This window comes from Macaca mulatta, chromosome 2, assembly GCF_049350105.2.
Source record: "Macaca mulatta isolate MMU2019108-1 chromosome 2, T2T-MMU8v2.0, whole genome shotgun sequence".
In the NCBI taxonomy this organism is placed as follows: Eukaryota; Metazoa; Chordata; class Mammalia; order Primates; family Cercopithecidae; genus Macaca; species Macaca mulatta.
The window spans coordinates 45,630,805-45,644,973 of NC_133407.1; the positions used below are offsets into that span (position 1 = coordinate 45,630,805).

The window sequence follows — 14,169 nt, forward strand, 5'->3', positions numbered from 1 at the left end:
TTTCCAAAGGTTTCATGCTCTTTTTATAATATTGCTTTTTCTAGATATAAAGACCTGAAGATAGTCTTTTCTGTCCAAAGATGGAAAACAGTACTACTACCATTTCTCGGGAGGAGCTTGAAGAACTACAAGAAGCGTTTAATAAAATAGGTATGCTTGAGAAAAAGTAAATACGATATTACTGGTCTGCTTGATGTCAGACTCCAGGAATGAAACAATACCTTTTATTTCATCTACCACCACCCAATTACCTCCAGATTTATTCCTTTTTTTCTATCTAGGTTTCACTGGATTCTTTCTTTCTGAAAGATAAGCTAAGACTGGCTTGAATTTCTAGGTGAATTGGACTTTGAATTCTTTGATCATTTCTTTACAGAGGATAATCCAGGTTAATGAATGACAGTGTAATTGAATACACTTAACACGGTATCCTTATTACAGAGAGAAAAAAATATAAAAATACTTCCTTGTGTATAAACTGAACTCTGGCCTTCACATCTTTGTCACTAACTATAACACTTTCTGACTTCATGCAGAATATTTTTAAAATCTCAGTATTGTTTTTAAATGCCATGTATCTTATTTTCCTTCTCCCACATGCATAATTTAGAAAGTCTTAGTATTGTTTTTAAAGGCCGTATGCCTTATTTTTCTTCTTTCACTTTTTATAGCCATTTAGTGTTTTGTCTTTATGACATTATCATTTTGACAGTTTTGTATTTTTCTTCCAAAAAAATGTTCCTCATACTCTGTTGGATCTCAGTTCTTCTGCAGTTTGCTCTTAGGAAACCTATGGTAAACAAGGAGAATAACAAGGAGAATACAAATACCTTTTTTTTTTTTTTTTTGCTTTAGTTTGCAAATGCATGCAAGTGAAAGGTGAACCCAGTGAAAGGTGAGTGCAGTGAATAGACATTGGGACAGTGACACCACCACGTTTGCCCCTTACTCATCAAGCTCCTTCTCTAGTGTAATAGAGCCCTCCATGAGAAACAGTCATGTGGTAGATCAGGGAGGACAAAATGATCACCGCTGGTCTTGTGCTTAGATTTCTCACAAACCTAATAATGACTAAAGTTAATGTGAGTAAAATATCATGCAGCATGAGTTTTATTGACCAATACAAAGAAAAAATATGTTTAAAAAAATAAAGCGCTCCAAAAAAAAAAAAACTGTAAAACTCAGGAAGCTCATGTTTTACAAATCATTACTGTGAAATAAAGTAAATTCTACAGATCTCTGGGCTATTCCATTTCTCCCTGGGAATGGCATATTTGTCATTAGAGCATTGTATGAATATGGTACGATTTTCAGAAAACAGTCATACATTTTATAGAGAATTACATGTAGTGTCCAGAATCTTTTCAAGACAAAAACTGGGCAATTGTTGAAATGTTCTGCTCATTTTGAGCATTGAAACAGAGGAAGTAATAAAAATGTATCTCGTAGTTTGTTATTTCTGTTATTTTATAGATGCAGTTTGGTAGCTTGAATAAAAGTTCTACCTAGGTCTTGGTAAAATAAATGAATTAGTAATATATTTGCTTTGTTTAGCACACCAACTGTAATCTTTATGACTCATGAACATATTAATATAATCTTGCAATATTTATTTAATGACATATTGAATAAACAAATCACTGATGGAACAATGTCTTTTTTTAAACAAAAGCTTGTATGGAGGGCTGCCTTTCAATAGATGGTAGTGAGGGAGCTGCTCTGCTATGTACAAAATCCCAACCCAGAAGCAGGTCCTTGATAGAACAATTTTGACAGCAAGATAATTTGTTCTGTTTGAGCAAAGCAGTAACACTAGCAGAATATGTACTTGCTGACTTTATTTACAAGACAAACTGCTACTCTGTGAACTCAGAAACCTCTGCTAATTCCTGGCACACTTTTCTCAGGGACAGAGGGACATGGCCATCCAATGTTATTAGATGGAGTATTTTGGGGCCACTGGAGAGAAGGGGGAAGTTAAAATATTTCTCAGTATTGTTTCTTTTTGAAATTGTGGTTAAATATACATAACAGAATTTACCATTTTAACCATTTTTAAGTGTATAGTTCATTAGCATTTAGTACATTCACATTGTTCTACATTCATCACCACCATCCCTTTCCCAAACTGAAACTCCACATCCATTAAACAATAACTCCCACTTCCTGCTCCCCCAGCCCCAGGTAACCATCATCCTACTTTCTGTATGAATATGACTACTCTAGGTACCTCATATAAGTGAAATCACATATTTGTCTTCTTATGACCGACTTATTTCACTTAGTACAATGTCCTCAAGGTTCATCCATGTTGTAGCGTGTGTCAGAATTTCCTCCCTTTTTAAGGTTGAATAATATTTTATTGTATGTATATGCCACATTTTGCTTATCCACTCATCCAGTGATGGCCATGTGTGTTGCTTCCACCTTTTGGCTATTGTGAATAATGCTATGAACATGGGTATACAAATACCTGTTCAAGTCCCTGCTTTCAATTATTTTGAGTGTAAACATAATAGCGGAATTGCTACATCATATGGTAATTCCATATGTAATTTTGAGGGGGAACTACCGTACTGTTTTCCATAGTGGAAGCACCATTTTACATTCCCACCAGTGGTGTACCAGGATTCCATTTTTTTCACATCCTCACCAACATTTGTTTTCTGTTTTTTTTTTTTTTTTTTTGGATAATAAGCATTCTCCTGGGTGTGAAGTAGTATCTCATTTTATTTGCATTTTCCTTATGACTAGTGATGTTTAGCATCTGTATGTGCTTATTGGCCAATTGTATATCTTCTCTGGAGAAATGTCGTTTCAAGCCCTCTGCCTATTTTTGAATCAAGTTGTTTTGTTTTGTTGTTGCCGAGTTGTAAGAAAGTCTTGTTTTCTTTTCAAACTGTGACCTTTATGGTTATTTAATCTAAGCCTTTATTTCCTCACTTTTAAAATGGGGATGACATTAGTAACCACCTCAAAGTTATTGTAAGAATTTCGTGAGATGGCCAGGCGCAGTGGCTCACGCCTGTAATCCCAGCACTTTGGAGGCTGGGGCGGGCAGATCACGAGGTCAAGAGATTAAGACCATCCTGGCCAACATGGTGAAACCCCATCTCTACTAAAAATACAAAAGTTGGCTGGGTGTAGTGGCTTGCACCTGTAGTCCCAGCTACTCAGGAGGCTGAGGCAGGAGAATCACTCGAACCCCGGAGGCAGAGGTTGCAGTGAGCTGAAATCGCACCACTGCATTCCAGCCTGGCAACAGAGCGAGACTCTGTCTCAAAGAAAAAAAGAAAAAAAGAATTTCATGAGATAAGTCAAGTTCTTAACAAGTCACTTGGCTAAGCATATATGTTCATTAAGTGGTTTCTGTTAGTTCTTGTCATGTCACACCAAAACCACAGAGACCTAGGGATGGAGCTGGGAGCTTAAGTCCCCATATCTGTCTTCAGAATCCTAGCTCTTAACTAATCTTGTTAGTTTAACATGATAGTTATTAGGCAATAGCTTCCTCAGTCTTGTTTATTTTAAAATATTTCCTACTATTATGCTGGTTTAGAAATAAGCCAGCCTAATCTATGTGTATATTTCAGAATTATGGGAAACAGTTCTGAACTGGTGATGTAATGAGATTTTTCTCTAAATTCAAAGAAAGCAATATTATTGCAATATCAAGCAACTTAGCTTCCTAGCTGACTTTTGCAATTATACCAATATTTTGGTTATCAGTGGTTCTAGTTTAGAAATATTCTATCATTCTGAACAGTATTAATTCTAAAACTTTCATATGAGCGTTCCAAAGAAAAATTTCTCTCCTAACCATTAATTCAGTGAGTATGGCATCTCTTTTATTAAGAATAACAAGAAATATAGGAAACAAAGCAGCTATTACCAGATGAGCAAAGAGAGCCTATCCAAGGCAGATCCAGGCAACAAAACAATGCAAAGCTCTGCTGTCAACTCTGGGCAGAAGTGTTTTGTGTCGCCTTTGTTCTGAGTCAAGAAGTGATACCCAGTCTCTAGGGAAAACCTAGGGAAGGGCATCTCTCAATGATGACATGAAAACACCTGGAAACCTGTTTCCCAAAGTCCAAATATAGTTGTGAATTTCTGGAACACCTAATCTCAAATGACATCAAATGATTCAGCATATGTAATGGTATCATGAATACATAATGAAGCAGCAATGAATTATTGACAGATTAAACAGAATTGCCACCAAGTGAAATGTAGAACACAAATATCTTATGTGTATTTTACACAGCACACATATTTTATATGGAATGTGGGGTCAGCAGATTCATTTTCTAAATTCCCTCAAGAAGTTAAAGTCTGAGTGGGTGCTCCCTTTTTAGCTATCTGTGACTTCCTCATGCTTATTCCTCTTTTTTTTTTTTTTTTTTTGAGATGGAGTCCTGCTGTGTTGCCCAGGGTAGAGTACAGTGGTGCAATCTTGGCTCACTGCAACCTCTGCCTCCCAGGTTCAAGTGATTCTCCTACCTCAGCCTCCTGAGTAGCTTTGATTACAGGTGCCCGCCAGCATACCCAGCTAATTTTTGTATTTTTAGTAGAGACAGGGTTTTGCCCTGTTGGCCAGGCTGATCTCAAACTCCTGACCTCAGGTGATCTGCCCACCTCGGCCTCCCAAAGTGCTGGGATTATTAGCTTGAGCCACTGTGTCTGGCCTCTCCCCCCCAATGCTTATTTCTTTGATGCTTAGTCATGTGCTAAAACTGAGTTTTCTATCAGAGTAACAGTACCCTTAAAATATATATGGTGGCCCTAAATCTATGGGGATATAGCAGGGAAACCCACCCCGATAATTCTTTGTGGGTTCTTTTCTATCTTCCCTAAGTGTTGGCCAGTCTGAGAAATAAAGGGAAGAGTACAAAAGAGAAATTTTAAAGCTGGATGTCCGGGGTAGACATCACATGTCAGCAGGTTCCGTGATGCCCCACAAGCCGCAAAACCAGCAAGTTTTTATTAGTGATTTTCAAAAGGGGAGGGAGTGTACGAATAGGGTATGGGTCACAGAGATCACATGCTTCACAAGGTAATAAAATATTACGAGGCAAATTGAGGCAGGGTGATATCACAGGACCGGGGTGCAATTAAAATTGCTAATGAAGTTTCAGGCATGCATTGTCATTGATAACATCTTATCAGGAGACAGGGTTTGAGAGCAGACAACTAGTCTGACCAAAATTTATTAGGTAGGAATTTCCTCGTCCTAATAGGCCTGGGAGCGCTATGGGAGACCGGGGCTTATTTCATCTCTATCTGCAACTGTAAAAGACAGACGTCCCTAGAGTGGCCATTTTAGAGACTTCCCCCTAGGAACGCATTCTCTTTCTTAGGGATGTTCCTTGCTGAGAAAAAGAATTCCAAGATATTTCTCCTATTTGCTTTTGAAAGAAGAGAAATATGGCTCTGTTCTGCCTGGCTCTCAGGCAGCCAAGACTTTAAGGTTATGTCCCTTGTTCCCTGAAAATCGCTGTTATCCTGTTCTTAAGGTGCCCAGATTTCATATTGTTCAAACACATGCGCTCTACAAACAATTTTTGTGCAGTTAATGCAATCATCACAGGGTCCTGAGGAGACATACATCCTCAGCTTATGAAGATGATGGGATTAAGAGATTAAAGTAAAGACAGGCATAGGAAATCACAATAGTGTTGACTGGGGAAGTGATAAGTGTCCATGAAATCTTCACAATTTATGTTCAGAGACTGCAGTAAAGACAGGCGTAAGAAATTATAAAAGTATTAATTTGGGGAACTAATAAATGTCTATGAAACCTTCACACTTTATGTTCTTCTGCCATGGCTTCAGCCGGTCCCTCTGTTCGGGGTTCCTGACTTCCCGCAACAGAGATAAACTCCATTTAAATATATACAAGGGTTTTGTTTTGTTTTTGTTTTTGTTTAAGAGATGGGGTCTCACTCTGTTGCCTAAGTTGAAGGGCAGTGGTGTGATCATAGCTCACTACAGCCTTGAACTCCTAGGCTCAGGTGATCCCCTCACCTTAGCCTCCCAAACAATTGGAACTACCAAGCCTGATTTAAATATGAGTTTTTAAAATAAAGCATATAGCATATTCTGTACAGTTTAGATACAGGAAAAAAGGTTACTGCCACCTGTGAAACAAATGTGGAAGGCTCTGTCTGCATGTCTGTGAGTCCTCCCAAAAAGCCTTCTTAGTGTACATCTTCAACAAAGATTACAAAATATATTTGATGATATATCTTTACAGATATTGACAATAGTGGGTATGTCAGTGACTATGAACTTCAAGACCTGTTTAAGGAAGCAAGCCTTCCTCTGCCTGGCTACAAGGTGCGAGAGATTGTGGAGAAAATTATATCAGTTGCTGACAGCAACAAAGATGGCAAAATCAGTTTTGAAGAGTTTGTGTCAGTAAGTAATCTCATCCTTTTGGGCTACTGATAATCTTGCTTAAAGCAGAATTGTAATAATGTCATCACTAGCTTTGGTTAAATCCAGCTTCAGAGGCCAGAAAAAGGACTGCTTTAAAATGATGATGATAATGACAATAACTATTATTATTGAAATAATTTCCACAACTAACTCATAAAACAAAGGAAAAAATTATTCTCAAATTGTTGGAATGGAAATCAGGTTTAGATAACAGTAATTCATTCCCTAGAATAACTAGGTGAGTTCAATGCTTATTGTCCATTAATATAATTGAATAAATATTTATGAAATATAATTGACTTTGCATTCTTTATTGATTAAGCAGATATTGTAGCTCTTCTCTTCCTAGAAACTTTGCTAGGCACTGTGAGTAATTTGATGAGTAAAAAGAAACGTGATTCCTGCCTTCATGGAGTTTATATGTGTTGGGGAGACTGTAATGCACAAATTGATAGAAGATAACTGAGAATTGCTATGACAGAGTGGTACAGGTCCTGTGAGAGTTTGTGGTAGAAGGAATTGAATTTGGAGGCGAGGCTGGATAATGCAGGGACTCAGGGAAGGTATCCCTACAGCGTGAAGACTGTGATGTGTTCTGAAGAAAGATTTTAAAAGTGGGTTGCAGGAAAATGAATAATGTGGGAGACAGGTAGACATGACAGCATGTGTAGAGGCCCTGTGGCTTTAGAGATGGTGAGTATTCTCAAGCAACTGAAAGAATGTTTGTGTGGCTGGAGCTGAGATGGTAAGGGTAAGGAATGTAGCTGGGGAAGTCAGTCAGAATCAGGTCACACAGGGCCATGTCGAATTTTTGTTTTTATCCTAAAAGCAATAGGAAGCCAATGAAGTGAGAAGAATAGAATGTGAAGTGACAAGATCAGATTCGCATTTTTAAAAAACCCAATCACTTTGCTGCATGCAGAACTGATTGAATTCAGTCTTGCCAATCTCTGGTGAGTCCAGTGAGAAAGTGATTGGGAAAGGGAGTTTCTGTAAGCCTATGTTATTTCCTTTAAGAGCTGACTTATTTTAACATGAATACATTTGAGATGTTCAGCCAGGAAAATATCTTCATTAAGGCATTCTTTTATTTTTAGCATGTAGTTAGTTATATCTTAGGTTTTCAGTACAGAAGATTATGGCAACCCAAGAAGAATAATTTCAGTGTGTTCAATTTAAGCTTAGGTATAAAAAATTTATTTCACTGTTTGGGGTTCAAGTATTTGTCTATTTTGTGTTATTGGTAAAATGATGAAAGTTATCTGTGAATACAAGCAATAAGTACAACTGACTAGTATTTAATTTGATGTTATTTCTTATTAAAGAAGTATAAATAAATATCCTTCATCTTGTCAGGTTTTTGTTATCTGATTCTCAATTTTACTTATGTTCCATTCCAGCTAATGCAAGAATTAAAAAGCAAAGATATCAGCAAAACATTCCGAAAAATAATTAACAAGAGGGAAGGGATTACTGCTATTGGAGGAACTTCATCTATTTCCAGTGAGGGCACACAGCATTCTTATTCAGGTAACTGACTCCTCCAAATCTGATCTTTTAGTCACTGATTCATTCATTAAGTGACGTATTTAATCAGTTCTAAGATGCCACTCATTGTGATTCATACCATTATTTTATGTGCCATTGAGGAGAAAAAATAGTGCAGAGCACAATATAACATGCCACTGAATTTGAAATACATGTCAGTTTCAGAGATGTCAAAATGAAAAATCCTAGAATCATTGAAATCAATGAGTTCCTACTATGGATCAGGCTCAGTCTACAGAAAAAAGATTATAAACAACAAAGTGGAAGTTGTTTGTACTCCAGCATTAGATGTATTTAAAAGTGGCTTTTGAATGGCTTTTCATCCTGACTGATGAGATGGCTTTACTTTTACACCTGAGCTAGGAATGGTGGAGAGGCTTATATTGCAAGGATTTTTCTCTTCCATTTTCTGAGATCTGAGATACCTGATTCACCTTTTATCTAGTAACCAAGTGACTAGAGAGCATAGCACCTGATTTGCTTGATCTCATTAATTTGCTGGACCATTGCCCAGTGGGAAATGCAGAGGCATATTAACTTTTAAGATGAGGTATCTTCCCCATGTTAAGCTATCTAAGATGTCTAAGAACCTTTGGCCAAGTTCTTTTTATTCATACGAACATAATTAGAACTATGGTTTTTGGTCTTTTGACAAAATTACCTGTAACCTTTTCCCCTCTTTCTTCATTTCAGACCTGAATCTGTTAATTATCTTCTTGATTCTGTCCCTTCCTAATTGGATTTTCCTCTAGTCATACACTCAAATTTCTCTCATCTATTGTATGTTTTTCCTAACTTTTTACCATAGAGGTACATAACTGTTACCTTCACTTTTTGAAAGGTATTCACCCCTTAACCCAGTTTCTGCCTGTCATTTCTACTGAAGTGGCTTCTTTTTAAAGACAAAAAAACAAATTATTGAGGTATAATACACATTCAGCAAAGTGCTGTAATCTTAAGTATACGGCTCAATGAATTTTTCCATGTGTATATATTCATGTAGCTGCCAACCGGAACAAGATATGGAATCTTTTCATCACCTGAAGACTCCCCCCAATAGTAGTAACTATTCTTCCCTAGAGGTTACCTCTTTTCTAATGTTTGTCACCATAAATTTTTGTTTACTTGTTTATTGAGGTATAAGATACATGTAGTAAAGTGTGTGACGTGTACTGGTCTTTTTCTTTATTAAAAAAAAATTTTTTTTGAGACGAAGTCTCGCTCTGTCACCCAGGGTGGAGTGCAGTGGTGCGATCTAGGCTCACTGCAAGCTCCACCTTCCAGGTTCACATGATTCTTCTGTCTCAGCCTCCCGAGTAGCTGGGACTACAGGCATCCGCCACCACGCCCAGCTGTTTTTTTTTTTTTTTTATTTTTATTTTTTGTAGAGTTGGGGTTTCACCATGTTAGCCAGGATGGTCTTGATCTCCTGATCTCATGATCTGCCTACCTTGGCCTCCCAAAGTGCTGGGATTACAGGTGTGAGCCACTGCACCCAGCCAAAGTGTGCTATTCTTAAGTATATGGCTTGATGATTTCTTTAACCTATGAGTACACCTATATAACTATTCTCTAGAAAAAGATATGGAACATTTAATGGCTTTTATTAAAAAAAAAAAGCAGCTTTATTGAGATATAATTGACATACCACAAAATTCATTTTTAAAGTATACAGTTCAGTAGTTTTTAGCATATTCATAGTTGTGCAATTGTCATCACTATTTAATTTCAGAACACTTTCATTACACCAAAGAAAAACACCATACTTGTTATCAGTCACTCCCCATTTCCTTCTTCCCGAAGGCTCTGCAACCATTAAACTACTTTCTATTTCTATAAATTTGCCTATTCTGGAAATTTCATAGAAATGGAATCATACTGTAAGTAGCCTTTCATTTGATAGGCTTCTTCACTGGCGTAATATTTTCAAGGCTCATCCGTGTTGTCACTTATATCATACTTCATTCCTTTTATTCTGACTGCAGCCTCGACCTCCAGAGTTCAAGGGATCCTCCCACCTCAGCCTCCCAAGTGCACAACCATGCCTCCCAAATGTGCACCACCATGCCCAGCTAATTTTTCTATCTTTTGTAGAGATGCGGTTTTGCTGTGTCACCCAGGTTGATCTTGAACTCCTGGGTTCGAGAGATATGCCTGTCTTGGCCTCCCAAAGTACTGGGGTTACAGGTGTGAGCCATGGTACCTGGCCCCTTCATTTCTTTTTATTGCTGAATATTCCATTCTATGGCCAATACCACATTTTGTTTATCCTTTCATCAGGTGATGGACATTTGGGTTGTTTCCAGTTTTTGGCTATTATAAATAATGCTGTATGAACATCATGAATGCATTTCTGTGTGGACATATACTTTGAATTCTCGTAGACATATACTTAGGAGTAGAATTGCTCGAATTTTTGTTAATTCTATGTTTAACATTTTTAAAGAACTGTCAAATTGTTTTCCAAAGTGGTTACACCCATGAGTGTGATCTGGCTGTGACATCTGTCACCCCATTGATTGCCAGGGTTGATTTGGCTGATCTGGCTGGCTAGGCAGGGTCCCCTTCCTCCCTCACTGCTCCATGTGAGTCCCTCCCGAAGCTGTGTGCTCAGCTGAAGAGGACAACCATCCCCAATAGAGGTTGACTGGTCTTTGGTCAAGGGTATATGAGTAGCTGCACTCCCCTGCTAGAACCTCCAAACAAGCTCTCAAGGTCCAAAGTGGCTGCACCATCTTACATTCCCACCAGCAATGTATGAGGGCTCCAGTTTCTTCACTTTCTCACCAACACTTGTTTTTGCCCATTTAAAAAATTACAGCCATCCTAGTGGTTGTGATGTGGTATCTCATTCCTGGTTCCTATACCTGAAACATCCTTTCTTTCCTTGCCTATATTCACCTATTGAAAACCTGTATTTCAAATAGTACCTTCTCCATAAAGCCTTTTCTTGATCACCCTAACTAAAAGTGATTGCTTCTTTTTTTAAATTCTGAAAACATTGCATATATATTTCTGGTGGTGTGTGTATTTCCCTTATATCACATTTCTTTGTATATTTGTTTTATAATTACACTAAAAAATTCCTCAATGGCAGGTACAGTATTTTAGTGATCTCTGAATACCTAGACTCCAAATCCTTTTAAGGAGGTCTGTATGAAGAGGCGAGAAGATAAGGCAGATTATGATATGTACAAAGAGGAAATATTAGTACATATTTGTGTTTTTGTTGGCTTGTGTGTGTATGTATGGATTAAATTTTGGGGGTACCTGCAAAATATTCCCTTGGGAAAATTACCTAATTCTAGGAACTGTGGCAACAATGGAGAAGGCCAACTCATTATGTGCTACCCTCTGATGGAAATGGGGATTATTTACTTTAAGGATTTATAATCTTAAATGATTTTTATATCTACAGAATAATAATAAAGCTGTACAATGTTTTTACTTTAAGTTCCTTCCTATTTTCCCTACTGCATAACTCATGGGAAAATATTTTCTACTTAAGATCAATGTACCCATACTAGAAGCCATGTGTTGAGAAGTTGGTGGATGAAGATGGCCAAGGATAGTGCTGGTGTCTAGATTTGTGTCAGTTTTTTTGTTTTTTTTGTTTGTTTGTTTGTTTTTGAGACAGTCTCACTCTGTCGCCTAAGCTGGAGTGCAGTGGTGTGATTTCGGCTCACTACAACGTTCATCTCCCAGGTTCAAGCAATTCTCCCTGCCTCAGCCTCCGGAGTAGCTGGGATTGCAGGTGCCTGCCACCACACCTGGCTAATTTTTGTATTTTTAGTAGAGATGGGGTTTTACCATGTTTGCCAGGCTGGTCTCAAACTCCTGACCTCAGGTGATCCGCCCGCCTCAGCCTCCCAAAGTGTGGGGATTACAGGCATGAGCCACCGCACCCAGCCAATTTGTGTCAATTTTTTAATAGTAAAAGTTCCATGGAAATTGAGCTGTTTTATTCATTTGAATAACTCTTGACTGAATTCAGTATTTCTGTTGTAAGCTAAAAATCACAGCTCTCTAAATCTTTTTGGGGAGGATGGATTTTATTGCCATGGTCTTTGTTTCTTGTATTTTTTTCCTTATTTAATTACATATACATATTTGACCTCTGATGGTCTGCTTCTGATTCATTAGCTTTCAGAAGCAATACATATTTGGAAATATTTTTGAATCAAACCAAATATATATTGTGCTCATTTAAGATATATACCTTCATTTCTCCTAATATATCAGGTGGAAATGTGGAATGAATTCCCCTCCCCTGTCCTGTCATTTCTTTTTTTTTTTTTTTTTTTTTTAGACAGAGCCTTGGTCTGTGGCCAGGTTGGAGTGCAGTGGCGCCATCTTGGCTCACTGCAAGCTCCGCCTCTCGGGTTCACGTCATTCTGCTGCCTCAGCCTCCCAAGTAGCTGGGATTACAGGCGCATGCCACCAAGCCCAGCTAATTCATTTTTGTGTATTTAGTGGAGAAGGGGTTTCACCATGTTGGCCAGGATGGTCTTGATCTTTTCACCTCGTGATCTGCCCGTCTTGGCCTCCCAAAGTGCTGTGATTACAGGCATGAGCCACCGCGCCCCTCCCGCCCACCTGTTTTTTTTTTTGTTTGTTTGTTTGTTTTTTGAAAGAGTCTCTCTTTGTGGCTTAGGCTGGAGTGTAGTGGCATGATCTCCGCTCACTGCAACCTCCACCTCCTGGTTCAAGATATTCTGAAGCCTCAGCCTCTCGAGTAGCTGGGACTACGGGCATGTGCCATTATGCCTGGCTAATTTTTGTATTTTCAATAGAGACGGGATTTCTCCATGTTGCTCAGGCTGGTCTCGAGTTCCTGACCTCAAGCGATCCGCTCGCCTCGGAATTGCTTTGGGAAGTGCTGGGATTACAGGCCTGAGCCACCACATCCAGCCCCCTTTCGTCTTTTCTTAAACCCTTTTGTGTTTTAGTAGGTTTTTAATAATGGTCAATTATTATCTTTGAGCAGAAATTAACAAGTATGTTTTTGTAGTGCAATAAAGTTTGTGAAATGAGATTTGCCTACAAAGATTTTCTCCTTTCAGAGGAAGAAAAAGTGGCTTTTGTTAACTGGATAAACAAAGCCCTGGAGAATGACCCTGACTGTAAGCATCTCATACCCATGAATCCCAATGATGATAGTCTTTTCAAGTCACTTGCAGATGGCATCCTTCTTTGGTGAGTTCATCTTCTGGTTAAGGAAGCTGTGTTCTTCCTGATTACATTGATGCGCATTCCATGAAAACTACAATTCAGCCGTCCATTGTCTTTTGGAATCAGTAGCTACTTAGGTCCTGGAGAATGTATATTGCATAGAAAATGAACTACTGTGTATCTATTGGAAAATTTCCAAAATTTTCTTTCAAATACAATCCCTTGTTTTTATGTTGTCTTTTACGTGTGTTACTATAATAATTGCCAGGAATCTTTTATTTGTCTGGTGCAGTTTTAAATATTCACAGGGTTTCTCTTTTCTTTTTCCAGTAAGAGAGTACTGATTATTGACTGGAACAGGAACATGAGGAGATGCAAAGGGAAGATATTCCTTATTTGTACCTAAATGAAAATTATGTTTTGATTCAGCCTTGTGTTATCCTTGGCTCTTTGCATTCTATTTTTTCTCCCTATATTGTAAACTCTCGGAGGGAATGTCTTTGTCGTCGTCGTGTGTACCACAGTCCCAGCATACTCCTTTGGATAAAGCGGAGATCTTTTCTTTAGTTTATAAAAAGTACAGAAGATTTACAAAGTAGAAAATAACCATCACAAATATCCTTACCATCCATAAATGACTTGCTAACATTGTAACACATTTCCTTCAGTCTTTTTTTTTGATGCTTTTACTTAAAAAGGAAAACAAAACCTTACCCGTAAGTACAGGATATTAGATTTTAGGACATTAAATGTAAAATATACCTTGACCTCCACCTGCAATTCTTATGTTTCTTTGACTCTCAGAGAAATTCCTATTATGAACTCAATGGGTATTTTCCTAATCTTGTTTTAAAAGGTAAAATTCTAAAATATAGAGACAAAATTTATATTAATTTCTCTGAAAATGTCTAAATTATTGGTCTGAGATGAAACCTCTGGCTTCGTATCTTTCTGCAACATCAGTAATTTTACCAGTGTTGATACTACTTTATGAGGCTTCTTGGAGAATTT

At 37.9% G+C, this 14,169-nt stretch overlaps 1 protein-coding gene across 11 annotated transcripts in view; it reads left to right on the forward strand.

Annotated features, from left to right (window-relative positions):
- PLS1 (plastin 1) overlaps positions 1-14,169 on the forward strand; it is a 111,932-nt gene that overhangs the window by 63,082 nt on the left and 34,681 nt on the right. For all 11 annotated transcript variants that reach the window (XM_028843750.2, XM_028843752.2, XM_077991548.1 and 8 more), the window contains 4 exons: positions 45-150; positions 6,254-6,417; positions 7,839-7,968; positions 13,050-13,182. In XM_028843750.2, coding sequence (XP_028699583.1) covers positions 81-150; positions 6,254-6,417; positions 7,839-7,968; positions 13,050-13,182 — 497 coding nt within the window. In that variant the 5' untranslated portion in view covers positions 45-80. The remainder of the gene's footprint in view (positions 1-44; positions 151-6,253; positions 6,418-7,838; positions 7,969-13,049; positions 13,183-14,169) is intronic.